Source organism: Bos taurus, chromosome 19 (genome assembly GCF_002263795.3).
Source record: "Bos taurus isolate L1 Dominette 01449 registration number 42190680 breed Hereford chromosome 19, ARS-UCD2.0, whole genome shotgun sequence".
NCBI lineage: Eukaryota > Metazoa > Chordata > Mammalia > Artiodactyla > Bovidae > Bos > Bos taurus.
The window spans coordinates 43,068,225-43,087,444 of NC_037346.1; the positions used below are offsets into that span (position 1 = coordinate 43,068,225).

Sequence of the window (19,220 nt, forward strand, 5' to 3'; positions counted from 1 at the left end):
TAATTATGGACCTTAAGATAGGGAGATCACCCTGGATTACCTGGTGGGTACACTCCTACCAGAAACAGAAATTTGTCTGGCAGAAGTTATGAGGTAGAAGCAGGAGTCAGAAAGATCCCATAAGTGATCTTTGAGCAGGCAATGCTGGCTTCTGAAGATGTAGGTAAGAGGCCATGAGTTTGGAATGTGGGTGACCTCTAGAAGCTAAGGATGACCTCTGGCTGACAGCCAGCAAAGAATAGATATCTCAGTCATAAGACTGCAGGGAACAATCTGAACAACATGAAATGAACTTGGAAACATTCATTCCCAGAGCCTCTGGGAAGAAACACAGTCTTGTGAAACCTGAAACAAAGAAACCAGCTGAGTTGTCTTGGACTTCTGACCTAAGGAACTGTAAGATAATAAATGGTGTAGTTTTAAGCCACTAGATTCGTGACAATTTGTTATGGCAGCAACACAAAACAAGTACAATAAGATTTTGAAGTTCCCTTGATAATCCTAGGAGGTAGGTACTATTATTACCCGCATTTAACAGATGAGAGGGGCTTCCCTGGTGGCTCAGTGGTAAAGAATCCATCTGCCAATGCAGGAGACTTGGGTTGGATCGCTGGGTTGGGAAGATCCCCTGGAGAAGGAAATGGCAACCCACTCCAGTATTCTTGCCTGGGAAATCCCATGGACAGAGGAGCCTGATGGGCTACAGTCCATGGGGTGACAAAGAGTTGGACCCAAGACTTAGCAACTAAACAACAACAACAGAGGAGATGAACGTACAGTGAGAAAAAGCTCTGAGCAAGTCTGCAAGTGAGCCATCAGACTTGGTGGAAGTGTTTGCTACCAAGTTTATTTGCAGGTGAAAACACAACATTTACAAAACATATTGTATAATCAAGTCTTTACTGCCCCACACACTGGGGGAGTAAGGAAGACCTAGTCCTTCCAACAGTTATAAACAGCCCTGGATCATGAGTTTATGACACACTTTCTCTTCCTTCAGCAAACAAAATTATTTATGAATCTGTATAGTTCAGCAATAGGGAGCAAAAAATTACCTCAAGGAAAGCAAAAAGCTCCTTTCCTGGTGGGATCCGTCATCTTACGGACATGAAATATTCATATCAGAGATCTTACGTTTCAAGAGGAATGGGTCACATATCAGAGCTACAATAAACATTTATTACTAATGGGGAGTTAGAAGACTCTCTTTGGACACCAGTTCTTGAAAAGATTCTGTTTTAGAGCACATTAGTGCTGAGAAATTCTTCAGAAATGCAACAACTATGGCCCAGACTTTAGGAGATCAGGGCCAGTATTACTCCCCTCTCTTCTAAATAATCCTCAAATTTTATATTATATCCATTACCTGCCTCTGGATTCACTCCCTAATGCTCCATTCCAACACTTGAGAGCTGCCCTCGGACTGTTCTGATTTTAAGTCACGTCATAGATCCCTAAGCATTCACCTTCCATTGAAGGATCTGACTTTTGGCCTTTAAGAACACAAGGTTTTTGAGAAACAAATTTGGGGAAACCAGCTATTCTCCTGAGGCCAGCCACTCTGTGCCTCCAGCTCACCCTCGGACAGGGAATAGGGCTGATAAATAATGAATCAGCATCCTGTTCAATTGGTGGGGTTTAAATTATTTTAAATTCTTTTCAGGTGAAAAATTACTATAATTTTGTGCTCATGGCAGATTTCAAAGGGAGACCTGAAGCAGAAAATCTTTAAGCAACCCTTGCAGAGTCAGAAGTTCTTTTCACGCTGATGTACATAAAATATTTAGTAATCGGGGCTGTGGAAGTACTGAAGAGGCGCTTCTTAGACCTGGAAAAAGACCATTTCTTAAGCTCATTCTTGGGGTCCTGCAGAGACAGGCCCTATCTCTAATATACACGGCTGGCTGGAATCAGCAGCAGCTCTGGGTGACCTAGGGGACCAGATAGGTGTCCAGCTCCTGGCACTGGTAGAGGGCCACACTGTCCAGTACCCACTCTCGGGTTACCACGGGTGCTTCACACATCTGCCCGATCACTGGGGACAAAGAACACAAGCAGAGATTAGTATCAGTTCACATCTCTCAGACGAGACTCTAAATCTACTCAGGGCAACTGGTTGGATGAGTTTGTAGAGCTCCTCCGGCAGGAGCAAAATCACGGATCCTCAGCAATGCTTCAGGATGTATTAATAGAACCTTACTCTGAAGCTCAGGAGTGACTACTGGTAAAAAGCCTACAGCCTCTGACAACTGTACTAACATGAGCTCCAATCTGTTAAAGGAAAAATCAACAGAAAGAGCAAAACAGCATTGCAATTTAATGATGTGGAAACATGTTTGCAATATCTTAAGTGAAAAAGCAAAACAGTTGATAAGCATGATCACATCTGTATAAAACATACCTGTGTATACACAGACACACACACACACAGAGGCCTTGAAGAACTTTATGGTGATCCTCTCCAAGGGGACGATCTTGGGCTTACTGGTATTATTTTATTGTGTTTGTGCTCATTTATATTTTATGTGATGAATTTTCATGTTTAACCGTCCCCCCCGGGGAAACAATTCAGGCACTACTTTTAAAATACAAAATAAACAACAATCATGTTTTGAAAGGACATTTGAGCCATTCATTCATTCATGCAACAAATATTTATTGAGCATGTAAAGTGTGCTGAGAACTGTGTTTTTTTTTTGTTTGTTTGTTTTTGAGAACTGTGTTAATCAAACACTGGGTAATCTGTAGTGAATAAAATGCATCCTGCCCCATAGGACGCAGGTACAAGCCTATGGCCTTCTGGAGGCCCTCACAGGTGCACCCTCCACCCAGCTGATACAAATACAACATTTAAACCTACCACAGTAATCTGCACACTTAACCTGGACCTTCTACCCCAGACTCCTCTGGATGAAGGCTTACAGAGAGACTCACCATGGAAGCCAGCATCCTCTGTCCAGGCATCCGGCTGCACGACCACAACTGGGTGGGTACCCTGCACCCCCAGAAAGGAAAAAGCATTGAGGGTGTCAGAACAGAACTTTTGCAACAGTCACTTCACCACTTCTCAATGGTTTGCTGAAGCAGACTATACTCTGCAGATGACCACACAAATGAGGGAGAAGGGCACATGGTAAAAAGGGTCAGAGGGAAAGAGGGCTTCCCAGGTGGCTCGGTGGTAATGAATTCACTTGCCAACGCAGGACATGCAGGAGACCCATGTTTGATCCCTGGGTTGGGAAGATCCCCTAGAGGAAGAAATGGCAACCCAGTCTAGCACTCTTGCCTGGAGAATCTCTTGGACAGAGGAGCCTGGCGCGCTACAGACCATGAGGTCGCAGAGTTGCATCCAACTGAGCGACTGAGCATACATGCACAAAGAGGGAAAGAGTATCCCCTGCTGCTGCTAAGTCACTTCAGTCGGGTCCGACTCTGTGTGACCCCATAGACAGCAGCCCACCAGGCTCCCCTGTCCCTGGGATTCTCCAGGCAAGAACACTGGAGTGGGTTGCCATTTCCTTCTCCAATGCATGAAAGTGAAAAGTGAAAGTGAAGTCGCTCAGTCGTGTCCAACCCGCAGCGACCCCATGGACTGCAGCCTACCAGGCTCCTCCGTCCATGGGATTTTCCAGGCAAGAGTACTGGAGTGGGATGCCATTGCCTTCTCCGAGTATCCCCTAGGTGTGCTAAATACCTGGAGCTAAATACCTTATCCCTTAGAGATAGAGTTTTCTGGCACAGGTACAAGGTCAGAGAAGGGTCAGGGTGAGGTAAGGCACCTGAGGGTACATTGGGGGGTTCCTAGGGACTCATGGGTTCTATCTTGCTCAATCTCAGGACAGGATACTATGTCCTTCCTGACAGGGCACCAAACACTTACCTGGTCTGGGGTGAATGATGAGGGCTCCTTCACCACAGAAGCCCCACACAGCTGCACCATCCACTCTAGTTGATCTAAACAGGACATTTAGACTCAAAATCACCATAGTAATCTACATTTACCTGAGCTCTCTACCCCATCCTCCTCTGGATGAAGGCTTACAGGAAAACTTCTCAGTAGGAGAGTCCGTGTTTTGCCGCTCCAAAGGGACAGAAAGGCCTTAAACTACAAATTCTAATTCTACAAAGTAAGTCAATTTGCCACTGATATGCTACCTACTTTGCTTATCAGTACCCATAAGGCCACTTGGTAGATAAGGTCAAAGTCTCTCAAATGAAACTCTTTGGAAGAAAAAAAAAAAAAAACCAAAGACCTAATTTCCACTAATTTGCTAAATTGCTGGCTAAGACACTGTGAAAAAAATACCCACCCGCCATCCCTCCTTCCTTGCCTAATTCTGTGTTGGTAATTGATAATCAAAACCACTGAGAGCACCATGCTTGGTGGTAATTACTGTAAATGTCAAGAGACGGGAAGATAATTCATTCAGTCAAGAAAAAAATACAAGTCACCCTGGACAGAAACTCAGCATATGGGTGGGGAAAGGCTGTCTACAGAGCTGGAATCAAATCACTTGGGGGAAGAAAAATCGGAAGAGATCATAGAAATATGCCACTTGGACCTGGAAAAATCAGCAGAACTGACCACTGTGGGTGGCTTCCAGGCAGCTTTAAGTTCTCTTTTCCATCAGTCAGTCCATTTCTAGGGATTGCTGAGATGCTCCTTCTTGTTTGGCTGAGTACACTGAGGTCCATTAACTCACCTCCAAAATGACAGCTGCTAGAGACCCCGGTTCTCATTATATAAAAGTACAGAAACACTGAGAAAGCTCTGAGTGGCACTTGGAAATTTCATAAAAATCCAATCAGTAAGCAATAAAGACAAAAGCAAAATTACTTTGCCAGGTTCTGCTCATCTGGTCCTTGGGGGATTAGGAGGACCCGATCTCTGGGACAGAAGTGGGTACAGAGGCAAAGTGGGGTAGCCAGAGGGTAGCCTCTGTTTGGAAAAGAATGAACCAAATCTATACACACCTCAGGACCTCAGTGCTGCACAACTCCAGAGCTGAGCTCCACAGCACTTCTCAACATAACATTACATTCAGTATCGAATTTAATTAGAAAATGTTCATCAAGAGTCTTCCTCTGCTCTGGGCCTGCGTGGAGCCCCAGGCCCACAGGGCTTAGGCAGCTGCTGTGCTTTTGTCTCTGTTTCAAATAAAGATGGTTTAGGAGGAGCAGAATTCTTTCTTGACATTTACAAGCCTAAAAGGCATCTTCTCCCTAACTTATTATTTCCCCCTTTCTTAGACCAAAGGGCAGTAAAAGCAGCTCTATCCCACCGAGCAGAGAGCATACTGTGTGCTAACTCTTCACTGCCTTCTAGTTCTAGCTCTTGAGAAGGGGCACTGGGCTAGTTCCCTGCCATAGGCGATTTAGGTGCAGTTTTGTCTAATGGGTGGTAGAGAAAGAGAATAACCTCTAGAATATCTCACCCACCTGAGGGAACCCCCATAAGGTGATGATGTAGCGGAAAGGTTGGTGCTGGATTCAGCAGTTCTCTTACCTGTGGGCATATTGGTAAAAGGTCCATAGCAACAGATTTCTAGGCCCTTGAAGATCTGGGAGAAAAGAGGGACAGAGGGGTGGAGAGAAAGAAACATTCATTGTAAAAGATACAGATTTTATAAAAAGCAATATAGAGGACTTAACCTGGTGGTCCAGTGGTTATGATGGCACTTCCAAAACAGCGGGCAAGGGTTCGGTCCCTGGTTGGGGAACTAAAATCCCACATGCCATGGAGGGCAACTTTCCCGCCAAAGCAATATAGAGACTCTCAAAAGTAAGAACTTTTCCTTTTCTTTAACACCTGATAATTTCTGCTGCTATTTTCCAGAGATAATCAGCCCAGTGTCCACAACACTGATGGATTTTAGAAGAATTTAAGTGCTATATGTATTTGATCTACTCTACAGACAGTCATTCATTGTCGTTCAAGGGCTGAGTATCCCACCTTGCTACCAATCAGGTTCAGGCTCTCCCCTGACCTGTGCAGGTAAACTATACTTCTTGTAAGATGAGAAGAAAAAAACTGGTCCTCCTTTATGTTTAAGAAAAGGCTTGGATGGCAAAAGATTCAAGTTATCATCTGAAGTTTGATGTCTATCCAGACTTGGTAAGTCAGTACGAACTCTGACCCTAATTGCCAGAGAGGTTTATACTTATGTGTACATGCTCCTTTTCTTCTAGTCCCAGAACATCTGTTCCTGCCTTCACACTGCTCTTTGAATGGCCATTGTTCCTTCAGGCAACCCAAGTTGTCTTTAATCTGACAGTGAAGCCTGATTCTGCCTCTCTCCACTAAGCTGACTGCATAAATTTCAGGAGACACAGATCACACTGTAACTTGTAGATACCTCTTCTACTCACAGTACTCGACAGACTGTCCAAAAGAACTTTCTGTGATGGTGGAAATGTTCTATATTTGCTTTAATGAGTTACCTGTAGCTAAGGAGCACTTGAAATGTGATCAGGATGATTGAGGAACTGAACTTCCTATTTAATTTAATTTTAGTTAATCACAATGTACACAGCTTCATGTGGCTGGTGGCGACTCTTTCCAGACAAGCAAATTCTTACACATGCTTTGGCATAGGTTCTTAGGGAAGGAATTAAGTATCATTTTTAAGAAAAAGTCGAAATTGTGCCAGTTGGCTGGATACATACGATTTTGGTAGCCTGTGTTCTCTCCTGACCCACCTTCTTTCTCTCCATTCCACGAAAACGAAAACTGTCTAGCCTAGAACTCACATGGCTTCAAGAGAGACTGGAGCAGAGAAAAATCAGGAAGCTAAAAACACATGATGGCCTTTTAGGAAATAGTCACCTCTCTCCTTCCTCCCCTCCCACTTTAACCTTAGCCAGAGGAATAAGGACAGACAGCAGGACAAGTCTGCTTCTGCTGTAAATGACAACCTCCATCTGTGCCATTCTTACTATCTCTACAAATAAACTGCATCCCAAACCTGTTGGAAGGACCTACATATTTATGATGCTAAAAGTTGTCTCCAGATGGCCAGTTGGAGCCAAGTGAAGTGAAGTGAAAGTCACTCAGTCGTGTCTGACTTGTTGGACCCCATGAACTATACAGTCCATGGAATTCTCCAGGCCAGAATACTGGAGTGGGTAGCTGTTCCCATTTCCAAAGGATCTTCCCAACTCAGGGATCGAACCCAGGTCTCCAACCCAGGTCTCCCACATTGCAGGTGGATTCTTTACCAGCTGAACCACGAGGGAAGCCCAAGAAAACTGGAGTGGGTAGCCTATCCCTTCTCCAGTGGATCTTCCTGACCCAGGAATCAACAGGGTTTCCTGCATTGCAGACGGATTCTTTACTAACCGAGCTACCAGGGAAGCCCGACTGGAGCCAAATGTTGCTGCAAATAGTACAAAAGATTAGGAATTCTAGTTCCTAATTCCATTCTGGATGTCAACATCCAGGCTGACATTCACTGATGAGGATGTCTAGTTATGAGATAGGAAATCTGAAATTTCACCTCTTCAAATACATTTCTCTTCCACAAGAAAACACTACGGTGACACTTGGTGTCTTATGAACGACATTACTTTGACCAGCATGTTCTGTCATTGCCATTACAAATGCAGGACAAAACTCCAAACGTTGGACTTTCCTTTTAAGGAAGGAAGAATCTGGTGCTGATTCTGCCTCGCATCCAGTGGAATAAAAACAACTGACTGGCTCACACAGAGCTGCCCTGGGGCCCAAGCAGGAGGAGAAACAGGGCAGCAACTTTTCTTGGCATCTGGAAGTTACTTGATAGACTCAAAGGGTGAGGGTACGCCAACCCCAAGGGTTTCTGAGCTCCAGGGCTTGATCTGTGCTCATCTCCCAAAGCAGTTTTCCTCAGAAAAGCATCTCTGTTGGCTCTCTCTCAAGTCCTATAAAGGAACAGGAGGTGCTCTGTATGGGGATGTTCTGAGATGCCCAGCGGTACACATTTGAAAAAGGAAGGAATGCAGACCAGGAGCATCAGTGCTCAGTGACCTGAGAGCAGCCAGCTCAGGCCTGACAGGCAGGTGTGAAATCTCTTTTTTTTTGAAATCTCTTTTTTTTAAGTTGGAGTATAATTGCTTTACAAGGTTGTGTTAGTTTCTGCTGCACAATTACGTGAATCAGCTATATGTGTATATATATATCCCCTCCCTTGTGAACCTTCCTCCCAATTCCCCAGCCCATTCCACCACTCTAGGTCATCAGAGGACTGAGCTGAGCTCCCTGCGCTATACAGCAGCTTCCCACTAGCTGTCTATTTCACAAATGGTAGTGTATATATGTCAATGCTACTCTCCCAATTAATTTCCCCTTCCCCTTCCTGCACTGTGTCCACATGTCTGTTCCCTATGTTTGTATCTCTACTCCTGCCCTGCAAACAGGCTCAACAGTACCATTTTTCTAGATTCCATACATTTGCATTAATATACAATATTTCTTTTTCTCTTTCTGACTTCCCTCTATATGACAGACTCTAGGTCCATCCACATCACTACAAATGACCCAATTCCATTCCTTTTTATGGCTGAGTAATATTCCATTGTGTATACACACACCCAAAATCCTCTTTATCCATTCATTTATCGATTTGTAAATAGTGCTGCAATGAATACTGGGGTACATGTGTCTTTCTGAAGGTGTGAAATCTTGCCTGGATTTCTCCCTGAGAGAATGACGTAATTTTGGCTACATCATCCACAATGGTATGATCTGGGGAGGAAAGTCTGAATCTTCCTGGGCCTATAGTCTTTTATTTGTAAAGTTGTTAGAATAATTAATTTTCTTCCTGTATGAAACCTCCTATAACATGTCAGGAAACTATGGTGGTGTCATTAAGAGTCAGATTTGAGAGGGCGACTGCAGGGGTTCAGCTTCTAGTTGGGCTCACAACCAGCTGTGTGAGCTTGAGCAATATACTCAACCTCTTTGAGCCTTAATTTTCTCATCTATAAAATAGGCATAATTATAGTACATGCTTCGTAGAGTTGCTGTAAAATTCTTAATTAATTAGCAGTCCCTGGATATAGTGAACATGGCACAGACGTTGCTAATGATTTCACTTCCTCTTCTATGCTCCCCAGACAGCACTGGGTACACCCCCCTCACAGCACTTACCACACTGCTGCAGAGAAACACCACTGCAAAGGAGAAAGTGCAAAGGTTTTAGATTCACATCTATCTCAAATGCCAGCTCTGCCATTTATCAGCTAAGATTTGCACCCTAGAAGGAAATCCAAATTACATAACTTCTCTAAACCTCTAAGCTCCCTCATTTATAAAACAGATAATACAGTTGGCCTACTGCCTTATTGGATCCAACAAGTTCTATGTCCAGATTTAATCAACTGTCAATGGAAAATATTTAAGAAAAAAAAAAAAAATTTTTTTTTTTCTAGAAAGTTCCAAAAAGCAAACTTGAATTTGCTTTTTGACAACCATTTATACAGCATTTACACTGTACTAGATATTAGAAGTAATCTAGAGTTGATTTAGAGTATATGGGAAATGGAATTTCCTGGTAGTTCAGTGTTAAGAATCTGCCTGCCAGTAGGAGGAACATGGGTTTGGTCCCTGCTCTGGGAAGATCCCACATGCCTTGAGGTAAACTATGCCTGGGTGCCACAGCTACTGAGCCTGTGCTCTAGAGCCCATGAGACTTAACTACTAAAGCATACATGCCCTAGAGCCCATGCTCTGCAACAAGAGAAGTCACCAAATGAGAAAGTAGACCCTGCTCGCAGCAACTAGAGAAAGTCTGAGCACAGCAAACAAAGCAAAAATTTTAAAACAATATAAGGGAAGATATTATATGCAAATGCTATATCATTTTCAAAAGGGACTTGAACATCCTTGGATTTTGGTTATCTTCAGGGTGTCCTGGTACCAATTCCCTAAGGGTATTGAGGAATGACTGTACTTATTTACTTTGTTGGCTTAGGAAAGCCAAAAAAAAAAAAACCCTATTATCAACGCACCTACTTGTTCCAGCAGTGTAAGGGACCATCTTATAAGGCCCCTTATAAGATGAATGAGACCATCTCCTTGAAGCGGGTCAGAATGCAGAGGAGTAGGTGGGCTTTTTGTCAACATGGGGGCGAAGGGCTTTACCTTCTTGTCCCGGGATTCTCTTGCTCGCTTTGGGCCTTGATGGTTTCTTCCATTGACAACATCTCCTCTGACTTCAAAATCATGCTGAAAGAAACCAAACCCAAACCACAAGGGTCAGAGAAAAAGCTTCCTTCAATGGAAACAGAGGAGATACGTAATATTTAAGGAATGTATTGCCAGGCAGTTTTGACCCCCTTCCCCAAATTCATCCTTATTGGTAGAATGAATGAAATGACCAGCATCTCAGCTGCTGACATCAATTCATTGAAGCAAATCTTTCTGGACAGAAACTAACAATTGGCTTTTCACCTCACTGGGACTCAACGTATTTTAATTTTCAACATCTATCTCCTCTCAAAACATTCACTTAGCATTTAGATTAAACTGCTAATGCTGGGCTATTTAAAGATAACTGGAGAATTCCTGATCTTTTAAATCAATTTGTATTACCATCTAAAGAAGTAAGGGCTTATCAGGTTTCCCATTGAGAGATTTATAGTTAATGAAACCAAAATGATAAAGTATACATTTAATATACTGAAGAAAGAGGCTTTTCATAATCATATTTTGACTGGTCAAGGATGAGGAAATAAAGACTAATCAAATTGGAGAGGTTAGAGCTTTGGGGAGAATTTGGGGAAAAGAATGCTTAGAAATAATTCTTACTGAAACTCAGATTGTCAGGGACCACATTTGTTGCTAAGAGCATTACAAAGAAAAATAAAGTCATGAGTATAATCACAGGCTGTTATTAGGTGAAATAACTCTGGGACTTTCCTGTGGTCCAGTGGTTAAGACTCTGTGCTTCCAGTGCAGGGGGCACGGGTTCCATCCCAGCTGGGGAACTAAAATCTCAAATGCTGCATGGTATGGTCAAAAAAAAAAAAAAGAACTCTGAATATTTCCTGGTCATGTGAGTGAGAAGAGTCTAGTGATAAATATGTTATCTATTTGAACCCTGGTGGCTCAGAGGTTAAAGCGTCTGCCTCCAATGCGGGAGACCTGGGTTCCATCCCTGGGTCGGGAAGATCCCCTGGAGAAGGAAATGGCAACCCATTCCAGTATTCTTGCCTGGAGAATCCCAAGGACAGAGAAGCCTGGTAGGCTACAGTCCACGGGGTCGCAAAGAGTCGGACACAACTGAGCGACTTCACCTAAAATTAACAGTCCTTGTGGTACCGCTGTGCCTACTAACCCCTCTAACTGGGTGTCACACAACATAATTTCCCAAATCCATGCATCTGAAACAGAGCTCATGGGGCTTCCCTGGTGGTCCAGTGGTTAAGAATCTGCCTTGCAATGCTGGGGATACCAATTCAGGAAGATCCTACATGCTTCTGGGCAACTAAGCCTGTGAGCCGCAAGTACTGAGCCTGCACCTTAGAGCCTGCAAGCCACAACAAGAGACGCTTACTGCAGTGAGAAGCCTGTGCACCAAAACTAGAGAGTAGCCCCTGCTCTCCTGCAACTAGAGAAAGGCTGCCTGCAGCAATGAAGACCCAGAGCAGCCGAAAATGAATAAATAAATAATTTTTAAAATAAATAAATAAAACAGAGCTCTTGATTCTAATCCTGCCTCTTACTCCTCCCCCTCCCAACATGCTCCTCCCTCATGTCTTCCTTATCTAATTAACATCACTAACATTCACTTCATTGTTCCTGACAATCAGAGTGAGTGAGTGAGTGAAGTCGCTCAGTCCTGTCCGACTCTTTGCGACCCCATGGACTGTAGCCTGCCAGGGTCCTCCATCCATGGGATTCTCCAGGCAAGAATACTGAAGTGGGTTGCCATTTCCTTCTCCAGGAGATCTGCCCGACCCAGGGATTGAACCTGGGTCTCCCGCACTGTAGGCAGATGTTTTACCATCCTGACAATTATATAAGAGGCGTGATCAAGACCATTCCCAAGAAAATGGAATGCAAAAAGGCAAAACGGTTGCCTGAGGAGGCCTTACAAACAGCTGAGAAAAGAAGAGAAGCTAAAGGCAGAGAAGAAAAGGAAAGATATACCCATCTAAATGCAGAATTCCAAAGAATAGCAAGGAGAGGTAAGAAAGCCTTCTTCAGTGATCAATGCAAAATAGAGGAAAACAATAGAATGGGAAAGACTAGAGATCTCTTCAAGAAAATTAGAGATACCAAGGGAACATTTCATGCGAAGATGGGCTCAATAAAGGAGAGAAACAATATGGACCTAACAGAAGCAAAAGATATTAAGAAGAGGTGGCAAGAATACACAGAAGAACTGTACAAAAAAGATCTTCACGACCAAGATAATCACGATGGTGTGATCACTCACCTAGAGCCAGACATCCTGGAATGTGAGGTCAAGTGGGCCTTAGGAAGCATCACTATGAACAAAGCTAGTGGAGGTGATGGAATTCCAGTTGAGCTATTTCAAATCCTAAAAGATGATGCCATGAAAGTGCTCACTCAATATGCCAGCAAATTTGAAAAACTCAGCAGTGGCCACAGGACTGGAAAAGGTCAGTTTTCATTCCAGTCCCAAAGAAAGGCAATGCCAAATGTTCACATTACCGCACAATTGCACTCATCTCACACGCTAGCAAAGAAATGCTCAAAATTCTCCAAGCGAGGCTTCAACAGTACATGAAACTGAGAACTTCCCAGACGTTCAAACTCGATTTAGAAAAGGCAGAGGAAACAGAGTTCAAATTACCAACATTCAAAAAAAGAAGCTCACATTCGTTGGATCATAGCAAAAAGCAAGAGAGTTCCAGAAAAACATCTACTTCTGCTTTACTGACTATGCCAAAGCCTTTGACTGTGTGGATCACAACAAACTGTGGAAAATTCTTAAAGAGATGGGAATACCAGACCGCCTAACCTGCCTCCTGAGAAATCTGTATGCAAGTCAAGAAGCAAGAGTTAGAACTAGGTACAGAACAAAGACCTGGTTCCAAATTGGGAAAGAAGTACATCAAGGCTGTATACTGTCACCCTGCTTATTTAACTTATATGCAGAGTATGTCATGAGAAATGCTGGGCTGGATGAAGCACAAGCTGGAATCAAGATTGCCGGGAGAAATATCAATAACCTCAGATATGCAGATGACACCACCCTTATGGCAGAAAGTGAAGAAGAACTAAAGAGGCTCTTGATGAAAATGAAAGAGGAGAGTGAAAAAGCTGGCTTAAAACTCAACATTCAAAAAACAAAGATCATGGTATCTGGTCCCATCACTTCATGGCAAATAGATAAGGAAACAGTGACAAATTTTATTTTCTTAGGCTCCAAAACCACTGCAGATGGTGACTGCAGCCATGAAATTAAAAGATGCTTGCCCCTGGAAGAAAAGCTATGACCCATCTAGACAGCATATTAAAAAGCAGAGACATTACTTTGCCGATAAAGGTTCATCTAGTCAAAGCTATGGTTTTTCCAGTAGTCATGTATGGATGTGAGAGTTGGACCATAAAGAAAGCTGAGCACGGAAGAACTGATGCTTTTGAATTGTAGTGTTGGAGAAAACTCTTGAGAGTCCCTTGGACTACAAGGAGATCCAAACAGTCCATCCTAAATGAAATCAGTCCTGAATATTCATTGGATGGACTGATGCTGAAGCTGAAACTGAAACTCCAATACTTTGGCCACCTGATGCGAAGAACTGACTCACTGGAAAAGACCCTGATGCCGGGAAAGCTTGAAGGCAGGAGGAGAAGGGGATGACAGAGGATGAGATGGCTGGATGGCATCACCGACTCAATGCACATGAGTCTGAGCAAGCTCCAGGAGTTGGTGATGGACAGGGAAGCCTGGCCTGCTGCAGTCCATGGGGTGGCAAAAAGTTGGACATGACTGAGCGACTGAATTGAACATCCACTTCATTGTTCAGGACAAAAATTTAGCATTACCTTCTCAATTCCTTTCTTTACCCTATCCTCCAATTTAACGTATTAGTAAGTCTTATTTCCAACCATCGCAAACTAAACTCTCTTACCATTTCCAGGCCTCATTACTGTACAGATAACATTCAAACTCTTTACCATGACTCACACCAAATCTGGCCCTTGTCTATGACCTTCTCCAACCTCTTGTCTAAACTCAGCTGCCTACATAAGATTCACCAACTCCCCAGCTATACCGGCCCATTTTTCTTTCTTTTTTAAAATATTTATTTGGCTGCACTGGGTCCTAGTTGCAGCACACAGGACCTACAATCTTCAGCTGCAGCATGTGAACTCTTAGTTGCAGCATGTGAGATCCAGTTCCCTGACCGAGGACTGAACCTGGGCCCCTTGCATTGGTAGAGCAGAGTCTTAGCCACTGGACCACCAGAGAAGTTCCTCCCTGGCCTGTTTTCTTTAGCAAATCAAGCTCATTCCTTTCTTAAGACCTTTATGTATGCTATCCTCTGCCTATAACATTTGTTCCCTACATTTTTCAAGGCCAATTCTTTCTTGTTTCTTAGGTCTCAGCTCAAGCTTTTCAGAAAGCTTCCTGGGTCTCTTTACCTAAATATTAATAGTTAACCTCTGTCCCCAGTCAACTGCCAGTCTGTTGTTCTGTATATTTCTTCATAGTGTTTATTGATATTTAAACACATCTTTATTTATTTATCTACTTATTTTTATTTATCTTATTTATTATGTATCTCCCACCCCCCAATGAACATTCATCCCACCAGAGCAGAGGCCTATCAGTCTTGCTTTCTGCTGTATTCCTGGTGCCCAGCAGATAGTAGGCTCCCAATAATGTCATTGAAAAGTTAAAACCAACAGAAATGTCAATTAATTATGAATATATTGAATAGTGCATAATAGTTTAAAACTTTTTTGGTAATTTTATTTTGCCTGATCTGTTGTCACCAGCAGCTCTAAGATGGTTGTGCTAAAATTATTCCTCCTCCTACGCTCTATCTTATTTACCTTTCACTGTTCTCTGTATCAAAGAGTAAAATCTCTTTGAAGGAATCAGATTTCTAAACAGACACATTTGCATGTTAATATGAAGGATTGTTCTTCAACTGTGAATGAGTTTTCTACAAAACTCATTTCTACAAGTATGTGTGTAAGATTTAGGTGGGCCTGTTTCTCCTGCTTATGAATCTTTGTTTGCTACTTTATAAATTCCTTTTCTTTTCTCTGAGGAAAGGATTGTTTCTATTGAAACAAACAAGTGAGAACACAGAATTGTCTAGTTTGCTCTGCATAACTCTTTTTTTTTCTTTTTTGGGGGCTGCACTGGGTCTTCACTGCAGTGCGTGGGCTTTCTCTAGTTGCAGTGTGCAGGCTTAGTTGCCCAGTGGAATATGGGATCTTAGTTCCCCAACCAGGGATTGAATCTGCATTGCCTGCATTGGAAAGCAAATTCTTAACCACTAGATCACCAGAGAAATCCCTGCATAACTCTTGATGATCCATATTGTCAAAGAAAATCTTTAGAAAGTAGTGCAAGGCAGGAAGCAGATAAATTTTTGGTGACTGTATGACTCAATGGTATAAAGTCTCTTTGATTAGTTTGTAAAACAGAGTACCTACCTCATCCAGCATCTTTCCTTCTTTAATAGACTGGGTGACCCCTGAAGAGATCATAGAAAAGACAGGTTACACAAGAGCAGAAGATCTCCCTTCATGGAGGTGGATGGTGAAGTGATTCACATAAGACTGTGGGAGAAATAACACTGAACAGTGATCCTCTCTTTGTAAAACCACAGCTCCTTAATAGACTTCCTTCTAGAGAGACCACTGATGCTTAATTTAACATTATAAAAGTGCTTGCTACATGTGGATTTCTGCCTACAATTAAATAAATCCCTAGATTTTATGCTTAACATTGCCAGGAGCAGATTAGGTCCTATTAGTTATCAAAAGAAAAACATTTCCCCCCACACCACCAGCGTATCTGAACAAAGACATATGCACTAAAGATAAAACTTAGTTCAGTGTTACCATTAAAGACCTTTCCTTAATTCAGATTCAACATCAGCAAAAACCTTAGGTGTTAAAATGTTAGGTGTCAAAATGCAATTTGGAGGTGTTAAAGGGAGGAGGGGAGAAATTATACGGTACTTACAAAAATAGCTAACTACCCATTTTCCTCCTGCAATTCCCAGGAAATATTTCAGTGTCCGTTCACACACAAACTCAGGATCTGCAAAATGGAAAACATCCAAAGGATTAGAAGTTTAAAACACAATTAGGAAAGGCTGCCATTAAGAAGCTGAAGCACCCCAGGCTCCTTACACTACTTGAGATCAGTCTAGATGGATGATTCCAACACCTCTGGTGATAGACTCAGAGGCTGAAAGCACTTGTAATTCTAACCAGCCAGTGTGGATCTTTGGAAGTTTGGAAAAGGCTGATAGGAAGGCAAGACCACGGGAAATGTCAGCCCTATTTTCTAGATGCCAAGGCCAGTTAAAGGTGTCTGTCATTGTGCTCAACGAATTACCCATGTTGGTAGTATTGATATGTGTGGACGGGGAGGATCTGTTTTACTAGATGGTACATGTGAAAGGAGAAGAAAAAAGTATTATTGAAATCCTAAATTTGAAATGTCAATGTAAGCAATGAATTTTCACCTCTAGAACTTCTACTTGGGGAATCCTAACCCTAATTCCTAATTCCCCTGCAAGTGACCAAAAAAAAAAGTATTTTCATAATTTTCCTCTTTTCAACTTAAGTATTTTAGAAAGCAGCTGAAGAATCGCTTCTGTTTATTTTTTCGTGTTTTAAAGGCCCCTGTGAAGGACTAAGGTAACTCAGGAAAGAACACTTAGTTTTAAACAGGAGAAATGTATTTAACTAAATCCTGAACACAGCAGGCCATCTGCCGGGAGTAGCAACTGCTGTTCTTCCTAACTGAATTCTTCACAAATTAAAAAAAAAAATCTCTGCCCCTCACCCCCACCCACACACAATTTTTAAAGCTTTTTGTTTAACTGCTGTGAAGGTTGATTTAATAATATGTTTTAAACCCAGAAATTTTAGGTCATTTCTAGTTTAAAAGCAACAAATGTATTATTGCCTTTAGGTTTAAAGACTTGAACCGCTTTCAATGTAATTTGCATTTTAAAGTTTTCTTTTCACCTATCAGCAGCCTTGATCCAAACCTATAGCTTAAGATATATTCAAGTTTAAAGATATTCATCTCTAAAACAGTACTTAGTTCATGGTACCTTGTTGTCTGGTTCCTGTGAGCATTATCCTCTGTCCCTGTGGTACAATCGTAATACAGTAGAAACCAAAGCTCTTACAGAAGTTTTAAGGCAATGTGTCCCTGCCAAGGAGTCTTGACCCCACGCTCAAGAACCTACAGTTGTATGAACAGAAAACCCGAGAGGACTAGAGAATCCGTTTTGTTAGGCAGTTTTTAAGAGGTGTGCTTCAACCTGCATCTTCTGTTTGCCACAGGAACCCGTCTTTGCTTTCTAGAGCCCATGAGTGAGCCTAACTCCTTCTCCAGACAACGATTCTTCAGATATTTGAAGACACTTGTCTTGTTTCCTTAGGTCTTCTTATTTCTTCATTTCTTCTTCAAATGACATTGCTCTGAATTCCCTTGCCCCATTCCCTTCATCTACCTCTGGATAAACTGTTGTCAGGGACCAGTGTGAAAAGAAAGCATGGTGCTCAAAACAGAGCATGTATCTTCCAGAGCTCGCTTTAGAGGGGGTGGGGTTGTGTGTGTGCGGGAGGTGTCAGGATCATCACCTCACTTGCTCTGGTGTTAGGGTTGTATCAGTAAGGCCCAATTTCAAACGAGCTTTGTTAGTGGCCCTGAAATGTTTACTCAGATTTACCTTACAGTCAACTAAAAGCCTCTGAGGTCTCCCTTGTCATCACATAAGTGGAACTTAAGATTTTAAAAGGGGAAGGTGTTGGACAAATGAATTTTTCCTTTCTTTTTTCTTTTTCATATGCTAGGCTATCTCAGAGCAATAACTGGACTTGTTTCCTGAAAAACTCTCAACCACACTGAAACTAGAGTTGGAGTGGAGTGAGGACATGGAGTGGACATGGAGCCAGGGTTTCCAACCACCTAGATTTTGAATAAGTAGATTTCACTTCTACTCATTCCCCTCTTTGCCCCATGTGTTTCTCTAGGACTTGGGCTCTGTCCTACCCAAAAAGCCCTCACACAGTGTAGTCCAGGCAGGGTAGACTAGAAGTGATTCATCGTTCTGGCTTATCACTCTCCAATATTAACCCAAAATAAAAGAGGTTCAGTTCAGTTCAGTTCAGTCGCTCAGTCGTGTCCGACTCTTTGCGACCCCATCAATCGCAGCACGCCAGGCCTCCCTGTCCATCAACAACTCCCGGAGATCACTCAGACTCACGTCCATCGAGTCAGTGATGCTATCCAGCCATCTCATCCTCTGTCGTCCCCTTCTCCTCCTGCCCCCAATCCCTCCCAGCATCAGAGTCTTTTCCAATGAGTCAACTCTTCGCATGAGGTGGCCAAAGTACTGGAGTTTCAGCTTTAGCATCATTCCTTCCAAAGAAATCCCAGGGCTGATCTCCTTCAGAATGGACTGGTTGGATCTCCTTGCAGTCCAAGGGACTCTCAAGAGTATAACACCACAGTTCAAAAGAGGTTCAGGAAGTAGCAAAACTTATTATTTTTCTTTCATCAGGTAACAACTTACTGACTATTGGAAGAGGATCATTCACGCTATGCTTAACAAATACTCCCATTTCTTCATGTAGCTTTACACAACAGATATAGCATATTCTGTAAGGGCTCTTGGTATACCTGTTTTCATAATGACATGAGTAGTCTCTTCAGTAATTAGATTAGTTAAAGTGACGTGATGTTTTCTGGCAAATTTCTGCACAAGCATCTGAAACCAAACCAAATATTACATTATAATAAATTACCTCTAGTACACAGCTTGAGAATTAGTTATCCCAGTTTTGAATTTCCATTTTTTCTCATAAAAAGTACACCCTTTTTATTCTAAATGAAGTCTGAAAATAAGTAGTAATTTAATAAAAATTATGTACAAATCAGAGGAAGAAATTCTGATGTAGTCTGTGCTAGCAGACATAGAATTATAACCAAAGATTCAAAATAATATTAATTTTCCCTTTAATAACAGATATGAAGATATCATTTGATTCCCTAAGACAGTTT

General features: G+C 42.3%; 1 protein-coding gene across 11 annotated transcripts in view; it reads right to left on the reverse strand.

Annotated features, from left to right (window-relative positions):
* Positions 1 to 825: 825 nt before the first annotated feature.
* Positions 826 to 19,220, reverse strand: part of BRCA1 (BRCA1 DNA repair associated) — a 70,991-nt gene continuing 52,596 nt past the window's right edge. For 9 of the 11 annotated variants that reach the window (XM_059877770.1, XM_059877764.1, XM_059877769.1 and 6 more), the window contains 8 exons: positions 18,840 to 18,927; positions 16,158 to 16,235; positions 15,623 to 15,663; positions 10,121 to 10,204; positions 5,507 to 5,561; positions 3,881 to 3,954; positions 2,935 to 2,995; positions 826 to 2,035 (listed from right to left, as the gene is read on the reverse strand). In XM_059877770.1, coding sequence (XP_059733753.1) covers positions 1,932 to 2,035; positions 2,935 to 2,995; positions 3,881 to 3,954; positions 5,507 to 5,561; positions 10,121 to 10,204; positions 15,623 to 15,663; positions 16,158 to 16,235; positions 18,840 to 18,927 — 585 coding nt within the window. In that variant the 3' untranslated portion in view covers positions 826 to 1,931. 11 annotated transcript variants of the gene reach the window in all.